The sequence below is a fragment of the Phoenix dactylifera genome, unplaced genomic scaffold, assembly GCF_009389715.1.
Source record: "Phoenix dactylifera cultivar Barhee BC4 unplaced genomic scaffold, palm_55x_up_171113_PBpolish2nd_filt_p 000570F, whole genome shotgun sequence".
Classification (NCBI taxonomy): Eukaryota; Viridiplantae; Streptophyta; class Magnoliopsida; order Arecales; family Arecaceae; genus Phoenix; species Phoenix dactylifera.
The window spans coordinates 280,152-291,806 of NW_024067973.1; the positions used below are offsets into that span (position 1 = coordinate 280,152).

Below are 11,655 nucleotides of genomic sequence, written 5' to 3' on the forward strand. Positions count from 1 at the left end.
TCAGGCCTGAGATCACCACGGTGACTTGCAAGCAACTCACTGTACTTTGGTACCGGACTATATGAATTTCTAATTCAGTGATGGAAGGCTACTAGGTGCAGTCAAGTACTTGCGAAGTCGGTGCGTGAGTTAAGATGGACTTGACCCCTCCTAGTGATAGGAGATAATGCCCTTGTGTTCAATTTAGCAAAACTTTAGCCAGGGTAATCCTTATGAGGAGTCACAGAATTCGTAAAGTTGAAATACATTTTGGATGCACTGATTAAAGAGTCAACAGAACTCTGAAGTCATCCTAGGCATTTGGAGTCATGGGGATTAATTATACGATAACCATAGTCCAAGGGTTCTTGAATGTTACTTTGCAATTATTCGGCCTATCCGAACGTCGGGTACCATTGCTAGATGGTCATTTTGATTAATACAGAAAGCTGTTCTTATGCTACCGGCTTAGGTTCGAACCTATGGGGTCACATGCATAGAAATTTGTAGGTTGATCAAATAGCTGATCGACGATTAAGAATCATCCAAGGGTACATCAGTCAATTCGATTGACAAATTATCCTAACCAAAAGTTGCAGTAAAATAATTATTGAATTATTGAAGGATTAATTAGCAATTAGATTGCTAATGAACTCAATTAATTAAATAATTGGACTTAAGTTGAGCTAAATTAAATAAGACTCAATTTGGGCTACATCAGAGTTTGACCTAATTGGATTGGGTTCGACCTGAGTAGATTGGGCTTGACCCAATTGGATTGGGCATGACCTAAGTCAATTAGTAGTTCTTATTTGATAAGGATTATGAGTCCAAAAATTTAGAATTGAGAAGGAGAAAAATCCCTAAATTTTAGGACCCAACTTTCCTTCTTGGAGAAGAAAATTGACATATTGACTTATCCCTTAAATTCATGGCGCCTCCCTCTTTATTTTTGGCCAATTTTTGGTGTGAGGAAAGAGGAGGCGTGGGGCTGATTTTTCTATGAATTTGGCGCCTCAAACCTTCCTAAAAAGATTGGAATCAAATCCCTAATTTGTAGGGAATGCATAGCGTATGAAGAAGGCTGGCATGCGGCTGAACTTTGGGCGCATGAATCCCTGATTTTTAGGAATTCAAAGTGCACAAAAAAGAGGCATGATCTTCCCCTCTAAGATGCCGGTTCACCAAAATTTTTTGGGATTTTAATCAGCCAAGCAAGTTGGCTAAAATAGGTGTGAGGTGTGAGGGGGTCTTTTGGCTATAAAAAGACACCCACACCTAGGGTTAAGGAGATTGAATTTTGGAGAGACCTAGGGATTCTGGAAAATTCTGAAACTTGCCGCCTCCTCTCTTCACTTCTTCTCCTTCATCTCCATCCTTCATCCTCTTGAAGAAGAATTAAAAGTTGAGTGCTTCGAAGTAGAAAAATTCAGCCACTGCAGCACATTTGCGCGAGCTAGCACTCCTACAGTTGTGTATCATCCTAGAGCTTCGCGTGGACTATCCGTAGAGGCCGGACGCGTGTGCGGCTACAGAACGTGATCAAGACATCATCAAAGTCCTCAAAGCAAAAAGGTATGAGATCTGATCTCATTAAAAGTTAGGATTAGAAATCAACAAGGTTGCTGAAATTCTGCATGATTACATGTTAGACATAAAATCATACATACTTGTTTAAGATAAATATTTAAAATCTGGATCTATTTTTGTTGTAGAGATGTGATCTCTAGCATGCATAGGAATTAAATAGTTTAATTCATGCTTCTGCTGTAAAAATTTTAAAAATATATGCATTCGACTACTAGGGTTCCCAACACATTTACCAGGAACACTTAGTTGGAACTGGAGATTTAAAGCAAAAATCGGAGAGTAAACACTAAATTGGATCGAAATGGTAACATTATCTCATATATCATGCATCCAAAGAAATGTCGGCTAGGATTTGTATTGGTCCATGATGTCCTTATTCCGTTGGCACATATCAATAGGGCAGGATGAAAAAAATAACGGAACTTGCTTAAGATGCCTCTACGATCCCTCCCTCTCCCTCTCACCTTTCCTCCCCATTTGCTTTGGGTTATCTTTGGATGCAAAACCCACAGTTATTAGAAATGAATCATATAATCTCACGTGATATGTCGCATCTTGGTGTTAGGATTTCTTCCCATAAATAACTGATATGAATGATATTTTGGTCATAATATAATTTTATCCTATAATATGATGGTCATATGCTGTTAAGGGGGATGAATAAAAGACTGGTTAGAATGTTTTGGATGCTTGGAGGGTGAGTTTGAAACCTTTCAAAGATCAGGGGGGTATCTCTCGGATTCATCCAAAGTTGAGGGGGTCATTATAATTCCACAGCCACCCCCCGGAAAAAAAAAAGAAAAAGGAAAAAACTGGAGCATATGGGGGTTGAGATACAAATTTTTTTGCCTGTTCAGCCAATGAGAAGGCAGGGTAATTTCGGCGTAGCCTCCTATCATTTGCGTGGCTTCCTATCATTTGCGGAAACTCTTTTCTCTTATCAGAATATATCTCCTTCCTACCTACCTCCCGACGTCCCCGCTTCTGTCCCTGTCTCCATCGAACGCCGCCTCCGCCCTCGTCCATCTCCCCCTTTGTCTCCCAGACGCCCCCGGCAATAATACATAAGGTTCGGACCCTCTTCTCTCCCTCCCCCTCTCTCTGGCTCTACCTTCTCTTTCTCAAAAAAAATAAGGCGTTATTTTTTCTTAGACATAGTTTGGATTTTGAGATTAATTGTCTATTCTTTTACAAATATTTTATGGATTTCATATCTTGGGTAAAATTCCCGACTTTGTTCTAAATGTTATTTCATATCTTCCTGTGGATGCCTTCGATCATATTATGCCTACCTAGTGTTTGTCTATTTGTTTTTTTTTTTTTTTAGATAACCCGATATTTATTTTTCCCCTGTTCGTTTGAAGGAAACAGGTCAATTAAGTTCGTCATGGTTACTATGAGCTCTGTCGCTCTTGGTGATGTTAGAATTGTCAGAAGTGTAGATGTTCAGAGCTATGTAGGCTTGAAGCCATCGACAGCTCGGAAATCTGTCTCTTTGTTGAGGAGAACTGAGACACGACCTCTCATGATCGTTAGAGCAAGCAAGGAGCGGGAGATATCGGTGAAGAGCTCGGGCTTAAGTATTGAGGAATGTGAAGCTGCTGCTGTGGCCGGAAACTTCCCTGATTCTCCATCCCCTCGAAGACCATTGGCTCCAAGAGGAACCCCAAATGTCAAACCACTTGTATGTGTGAATAACTAGTTCTTGACATTGATGGCAGTGCAGGATATTCTTTGAAATGATACAAGATTGCATCTGCTTCAGATTTTTAGCTGTTAGATTTTTTTATAAAAAAATTCAAAATGATGTTTTTTATGTTAATTTTCTCCTCTTTTATCCCAGCCACTTTCTAGGCGCCCGCGACGTAACAGAAAGTCGCCCACATTGAGAGATGCTTTCCAGGAGACAAATTTGTCACCCTCAAATTTGGTACTTCCACTATTTATTCATGAAGGTTAGTTGTGTAATCAGTGAGCTCGCGTATTTGATATCTTCTCTTTTTCATAGGATTATACGATTTTCCTGTTTACAGGGTTATGTTATTTGACTATTTGTTTCAATTGATGTTATTTATAGGAGAAGAGGATGTCCCAATTGGAGCTATGCCTGGATGTTATAGGTTGGGATGGAGACATGGTCTTCTTGAAGAGGTAATTAAACTTTGAAGATTTTATGAGTTTGATCTTTATCTGGAAGTTGATAGTGTTAACATTTTATAAAGGAAGAATTTGTTGAGTTACGCCCCGTTCGATGCGACGTTCGCAGCGGAATTCGAACGGGACGTCATTCATCGTATGAACGCGCCTCGGATCGTAGAATTCAAAAAATTTTCTGGATCCAAATCCAGAAGATCTTTGAACTCATTAGGGAGGGAAGATTAGGATCTGAGGAGGGTTGATTAAGATTCATAAAATTGAAACAAAAATCAAAAGTTTTATATTTGAAGATCTCATCTTCAAAAATTCTGCAGGTGTAGAACACCGCAGCCTGATGATCTATTTTAGGTTCCTGTTTGAGCCGCAATTGTCCGGCCTCTACAGGTATCCACACGAGGATTTAATCATCTAAGATAAGGTCTTACCGGAGTACTAGCTCTTTGCAAAGACCTCTCATGACTATCAAAAGAGATGGAAGAAATTCTGCAACATACCTCTTTGAAGAAGAACGCTTTCTTCTTCAACCTTGCTCACAATTAAGAGAGAGATGAAGGTAGCTTTGCTCATGGATCTTCCTCGCCTTGCAACCGTGGAAGAAGAGGATGAAGAACACCCCTTGCTGCCATGGAGAAGGAGAAGAGGAAGAAGGGGCTGACGTGAGGAAGAACACCTTCTTCCTTGGCGTGTTTTGATCTCTTCCTTTGCTTCTTCTTCTTTTCTTTCCAACGCTTGGAGGAAGAAGAACCCTTTCACCTTGCTGCCATGAGAAGAGAAGAGAACCTCCTCTTGCTGCCGTGGGAAAGGAAGAAGGGAAGAGAAAAGGAGGCATGGAGAGGAAGAGGAGAGAATTAATTCATAACGTCTCCCTTGCTATCCTTTTATAGATTGGGTTTAGGGCTTCTCCTAATTTTATTAGGAGTATGGGACTAAAACCCACCCTTGGATTAATGCCAAATATCCGCATAGTATGAACATGACTTAAGTCATATTCATCCTACGACGACATGTGGTCTTTAAAATCCGCACAAACCTTGGATTAATCAAATTGATCCAATTATGAACCCAAATCAATTTGGGTCGAACCCAATTTGATTTGGCTCATTAAATCAGCCCAATTGCAATTCAATTGCAATCAATTCTACTTAATTAATTCTTCTTCCATTAACTCACTAACACTTACTGGGTTAATTCAATCACCAATCATATTGATAATTGACTTCAATTGAGATTCTAAATCACAATTATGATAGTCTGACTAATTAAATCCTCTAGACGAGTGAATAGACATCCATATGACTACTATTTTGGTCACGCTCAGTACCTTGTTCTCTAACAAGTACTTGCATAATAATTCCAGTGTCTCTACACCGTGGACTCGAGACTCGTCCATCTGACTAAGTGATCTGTACACTAATCTCAACGGATCGATCACCGTCCCTCGTAATGGATCCATCGATCAGAAGCATTTAGAAATTAATCCCTAATGACACATGCCTCAAATTCTCAACTTCTTTGAGAATATGTGTCATCATCTATTAATTTCTTGGACGATTCATGGATACATATAAACATGAATGAAAAACAAATTGCCCAATCTTATTTATTAATAAGTGTTAAATTACAAATTTATGCCCCAGATTACAAATATGCGTCAGCCACGTTGGCTTCTAGGGAATACTTCTAACATAATTATACTTGTATTTAAAATACCTTAGTGATTTATGAATATTAGTACTGTCACAAATGATAAAAAGTAGGATTTTTTTCCATATAGTTGTAGAATAAAACATGCAGTGGTTGTGATTGAAATCTATCTCCAAACAGCCAAGTCCTAGCCAAACAATTTAGTTTGTGTTTAGTTCGAGAATAAAAAATTCACAGTAATTGGGTTAAATGGAATAAGTTGGAGGAAAGAAAAGAAGGGTTAAACTATTCCACCTATTGGTAGGAGTTAATTGCTCATGGGTTAGGTGGGGTAAATGAGTCAGGAGGAAAAAAAGTAGAGCATCTATTGTGTATCAACTTTTTGGAAAAATCTATTCTTCCTTTTAAAAAAATTGATTTACCTATTCTGCCTTTTGAAAAATGATTTAATCTAGGTGTTCAAATGAGTTTGAATAAAAAGATGGAACAATGGATTAAGAAACTTTTATTCCAACTTATCCCCCAATCAAATGCTGCCTTAGAGTTACCAAACTCTTTTCTATGCAGGTCTACAAGGCACGAGATGTTGGTGTGAATAGTATTGTGCTCTTTCCTAAAATTCCTGATGCATTAAAGGTTTGTATTTTGACACAAGTTTATCTACTATTTTTTTCATCGTCAAAGATGAAATATGTTTTACTTTTTTGTTCGTCCAGTCACAAACAGGAGATGAGGCATTCAATGACAATGGTTTGGTGCCCTCGGGCAATACGCCTGCTTAAGGACAAATACCCTGATATTGTAAGTCATCTTTCATTCTTTAACACTGTTTCTGCACTTTTCTGAAAACAAGGATTTAAATTAAATGTTCAAAATGCTTTAGGTTATTTACACTGATGTTGCGCTGGATCCTTACTCCTCTGATGGGCATGATGGTATTGTGAGGGAAGATGGTAATCCATTTTTAAATTATAATTCAATTTTTCTAATTGATGAAGTCGGTCTCAGAAATGTTTACTTTCATGTCAAAATTAGCTTTAATATTTTCTCATTAGTTGTTTGCATCCAAAGAATATTAGTGTTGTTTTCATTCTAGATGGATATGGAGCTGAATTCTAATGAAGTTATATAGTGTTTTAATGAAAATGATCTGTAAATTAAAGGAAAATTCTAGAAAGGTAATGGTTGACTGATAATGGACTCTCTTGGGAAGACTATCATTAGTCATAAAATAGGTGGCTGTTTGTCAATCTAGACTAATGTTTTCTTTTCGATATTGTAAAGTTCCATTCTGATTTTTTTTTTGAGAAAGTGTCAAACCAGTGTTATGTTTTTGCAGCTGCTCCTTGTTCTCCAATTCATAATTAATTATATTGCTTCTTTTTGCTGAATAAGAAATGAACATGTCATACTTATCTCTTTGGCATGCTCAAAATAAAACAAAAGAAAAAGGACTAAGAAAGTGCATGTTCTGCTAAAAAAATTTAAATGTGAGAAATAAAAATTGTTTTCAAATTCTAACTATCTACTCTCCAAAATATTTTTATTTGATTTGAAATTGGATTGGCATCGGTGATACAGAGATAGTACTCTTGTATCAATATTTTGAAAGTTAAGTTAAATAGACTTTGTTTACATGTTTTTGAGATGAAAACTAGTTAACATTTTTAAACTATACAAGGATATACCCTTTATGCTTAGCAAAGGAGCACATATTAAATAAAAGCATACATGTATTAACGACACATTGACAATAGGCCGTGATAAAAGATTGTGAACTGGGGATTGTGTTACAAATTAGCTCTCTGGTTTATAATCCATGTGTTAGAATGGATCTCAATGTTCCATTTTATCTATATTCTTTCCAAGACGAGAAACCTTCCATGTTGTTCCCCTATCTATAGTAGAAATCGTAGAACCAATAAGTTAGGTCTTTTACCTGTTAGAACACCTTTAGGTTTCATTGCAGACCCCTCTTTTGACCAACCTGCTTTTATGGGAGGATGGCACTAATTATTAGAGAGCTATTAGGGCCACACTCTATGTAGATAGGATAGGCTTAAAGGTGAAGATTAGGCTAATAAGAAAGTTACTAGCACTTAACCATATAAACCTTTGTTCTGCATGGCTGAATTGAAATTATGGGAAAGTATGGCCTCCCTCTGTTGGTAGATATGGAGGTAAGTATTGAGTTCATGTGAAGGGGTGAGGGGCTAGGTCTGGGCGTGCAGTTGTGTGGCTGTTGGCAAGGGATGGTTTTCCTTAGAGACATCTTATTCTGGACAATATTCATGGCTGATACTGATAGATATGGTGCTGGCCAAAAATTATGCCATGCATTTATTAGTACTCCAAAAATAATAATGGTCTTCAAAGAATACAAACTTGTGGGTACTACATACATCCAACCACAAAGCAGATCTGTGAAAATTAAGTCATATTTACGGTTAACACAGAATCATGGAAGTTTTTTTTTTTTTGCTTTAAAGGCATGTCTTAGGAACATGACTAAAGATGATATGTCCTGAAAACTCTAGATTGCTGTAACAGAGCATGAACATACAAACAATAATGCTAAGCTACTGATAGAAAAACTATTATTAATCACAAAATTAAACTTGAGGCCTTTAGGTTCAGTGTCCTGAATACATATACTTTATAATGCCTTGTTTACAAATTTTGAATTTAGACTTATGCTAAGGAGTGGTCCATGTTGAGTGGTCTGGGAAAAAAGTTATTAGCAATCGTAACCTGACTGCCAACGTGAGGACAGACATTTTGATGGATAATTAATGTAATCCAGAAGTACTCACACGAGAAGTACTAACATAATGGAGATTATTCAAAAGATATTTTACACGATACATGAGAGCAAGACAATGAAGTTATTTAAACATATGAACTTTCAAACATAAAAGGATGACTGTAAACAAGTTCAGATAGTTGTCTTACAGAATGTTGCCTGTTTTGCTAGGTCTGAAATGATATAAATGCAGCTCATGGATTGCATATCATGAGTTTTATTGATATCAGTTCATTAACTGGAACTAACTAGATTTGTAATTGTCCTTTCTACAGGTGCTATCATGAATGATGAAACAGTTCACCAGTTGTGTAAACAGGCTGTTTCTCAGGTACTTCTGAAGTTCCTAATTTTTGAAATCATTATTACATTATCTGTTTCATTAACAGCTCTGCTTGTCAATTTATATTTATTTTGCAAATAGGCTTCGGCAGGAGCTGATGTTGTTAGTCCTAGTGACATGATGGATGGTCGAGTTTCAGCAATTCGAGCAGCTCTAGATGCTGAAGGCTTTCAGGAAGTCTCCATTATGTCCTACACTGCAAAGTAAATTGTGCTGTCATTAGATTTCAACAGCTTTGCATGTTACAGAAGTCTCTACCCACAAACTTTTGGTCTAATATATGTTTATGAATGTTCAAAAAAGCATTGCTTACATATGTATGTTTTGAACAGGTATGCTAGTTCGTTTTATGGTCCCTTTAGAGAAGCTTTAGATTCCAATCCACGCTTTGGAGACAAGAAAACGTATGCATCTCATCAATAAAACTATGGTATTTATTGATTTTTTTTTAAGCTAAACACTAAGAGCTTGCCCGGCTTATTTGATAAAAAGTTACCAGATGAACCCAGCAAATTACAGAGAGGCCCTTGTTGAAACTGAGGCAGATGAGGCTGAAGGAGCAGATATTCTGTTGGTAAATTTCTTTCCATGAATATAGGCACATATCAACTTGAATATATCTTTGCTTGTCCTTCAGTGTAAAAGTACCATGTACTTTTTGGCAGGTTAAACCAGCAATGCCATATTTGGATGTTATACGTCTTCTGCGAGATAACTCCGCTTTACCAATTGCTGCATATCAGGTAAACAATATTGCCTGTGCAACTTTTTATTGAGCATCCCTCAAACCTTTGTTTGCAGACACTGTCACTTGCTTGTCATACTTCTGGAATTTTTGCATAAGAAATGTTTTTTCTGTTCTGAGAACTATTTATCTGTCAATTAATCTGTTACCCAAGTATTAGTTGGATTCTAGAGCCTTTGCTGGTGATAGTATGCAGCAGGCAGCTTTGTCCATTGATGATGATATTGATCTAGTTGTGCTCTGATTCTCTCTCCGCAGTTTGTTGCTTTCTTGTCGCTTTGGTGAATCTAACAAGGAGTCTCAACCCTTTGTGTCTAAGTTTAGTTTTATGCTTTTATTAAAGTAATGTCTATGATAACCAACAACCCTTCTCCATGTGTTTCTTGATACATGTATACTAGTAGGGACACTTCAATTTATGCATGCGGGTGATATATGTTCTCTTTCTTCTCTGTGTCATAAGAGAATTTAGCAAAATAGGAAAGGTAAAATTGTTCTTAATAACTTATATAACAGAACATAAATTTGTTAAAATATTTTATTGTCCAAAGAAGAGTCAATTTGTTGGCTATCATTGTTATCCAAAACTAGGAAACAAGCTTAAACTGACTGAAGCAACCTGCGCATGAATTAATGCCTCTTGGGAAAATTGTGAAGTGTCAACAATGTAATATTACTTTACTGGAAGGTCTTTCCAATTTTTTTTCCACTTGCAGCACTAGGCTTTTGTTTTCTGGTTTATGGAGTACATCCGCCGCTACCTACTGCCACCACCTGGTTGTAAACTTGTCCAGGACCTGAACGAGCATGGGGACAACTTCTTTTGAAGCTACTCTGTTCTCTCTTTGATGCAATCAACCTGATTCATCTATCTAGAATTTTTCTTTTGAAGCTGCTATGATTACCTTTTTGTTCATATGCACCCAAATGCATGATTTTATCTTTGTTATAGCGAATAATTTCCTTTTACATCCTTTCTTCTCTAATGTGATCTAATTTGTTTCCCTCTCTTTCAGGTTTCTGGTGAGTATTCTATGATCAAAGCTGGTGGGACTCTGAAAATGGTTGATGAAGAGAAGGTCATGATGGAATCGCTGCTATGCATCAGACGAGCTGGTGCAGACATCATCCTTACTTACTCTGCTCGTCAAGCTGCAAGTCTTTTATGTGGCATGAAGTCAGAGTAGATTGATGTCACCCAAAATTTTCTGATTAGATTAATGGAGACACCAGAAAGCGTTGTACTTTTCATGTTGAGTTATTCTCCTGTTGTTAGTCGGATTAGTCAAAGGAAGTTGGGTGTGTGATGAATTTCTTGCTTTGACATGACAAAACAGTTGAAACTTCATGTTTATCTGAGAAATTAAAATATTTCAGAAGAGGGAATGCCAAAGCAGTCTTTCTTGGTGAATTGAGTACACAGACATTGTGATCTATGGGTTTGCGAATTTGTCATTCCTATGAGCAATGTGATCCAGGAAGATCACCAGACTCAATGGCCACTACGAGCAAGGTTGGACAAGATTCAAAAGCAAGATCCGCCATATCGAAAAGTCGAGTCACATGCTAAATTTTCGAAAGCTATAAATTGATCATACGAAGTTCGATTGAGATGATCTTTTTTTAAAAAAAATTGGGTATTTTTTTGAGATATACAATTTTGGGCCAACCTCCTAGGATGTTGAATTAGGTCGAAATTCTATTATTTAGGCATCGAAACGGGTGAGTCAAACTGAAAATTTTCTTTTCGGATAGAGCTTTAACTGAGCGTAGCTCTCTATTCTATAAGAATTCAACGGAGCGATACAAGGCAAAAATGATATAGGGGTCGAGATCTCAAGATTTTTAATTTTTTCTACTAGAGATGTTTATTTAAGAAAAAAGAGTTCTAGTAGGATTAGAAAGAGGAATCTAACCCAAATTGTGTTAGGGCAGACCTCAAATTATAAATAGAGGCTATGTACCTCATTTATTTTGAATGATCAATGAAAGAAAAAAGGACTTAAAGTGGTACTTTCGAGATTCCTCCATCTTTTTCTAGTTATCTTTGAAGAATTTCGAGTTGAACAGGTTGAAGAAAATCTTCCTTCTTTCCGATTGGATTAAGTTGGTATCAAAGCCATGCTCTTACCTGGTAGAATTCCAACTCGATCTAGTATAAGTGTAATAACATAAACCTCAGGAAGATTTTTGTAATGTTATTTTGGTTTTTTTTTTTTTTTTTTGATGTAGCATTTGGGTCTTATTAAAAGTTAACGGTTTGACTAACACTCTTTTAAGTTATGGGTTAAAGTATTGGATAAAAATAAACCTTAGGAAGATAACCGTAAATTTTTTGTGCTATTGGGTGTAAGTATAATTTACTATTGATGAACAAAGAAGATCCTAGATGCA

The 11,655-nt window shown here is 36.8% G+C and overlaps 1 protein-coding gene across 1 annotated transcript; it reads left to right on the top strand.

The window, feature by feature from the left end:
• Positions 1–2,479: 2,479 nt before the first annotated feature.
• Positions 2,480–10,679, top strand: LOC103698125 (delta-aminolevulinic acid dehydratase, chloroplastic-like). Its single transcript, XM_008780111.4, is given in 14 exon segments — positions 2,480–2,638; positions 2,941–3,253; positions 3,413–3,524; positions 3,647–3,720; positions 5,938–6,006; positions 6,087–6,128; positions 6,130–6,171; positions 6,254–6,323; positions 8,449–8,504; positions 8,598–8,719; positions 8,849–8,920; positions 9,009–9,090; positions 9,182–9,259; positions 10,278–10,679. Coding segments are annotated over 13 exon segments (1,287 nt in total). The 5' UTR covers positions 2,480–2,638; positions 2,941–2,956; the 3' UTR covers positions 10,449–10,679.
• Positions 10,680–11,655: the final 976 nt, after the last annotated feature.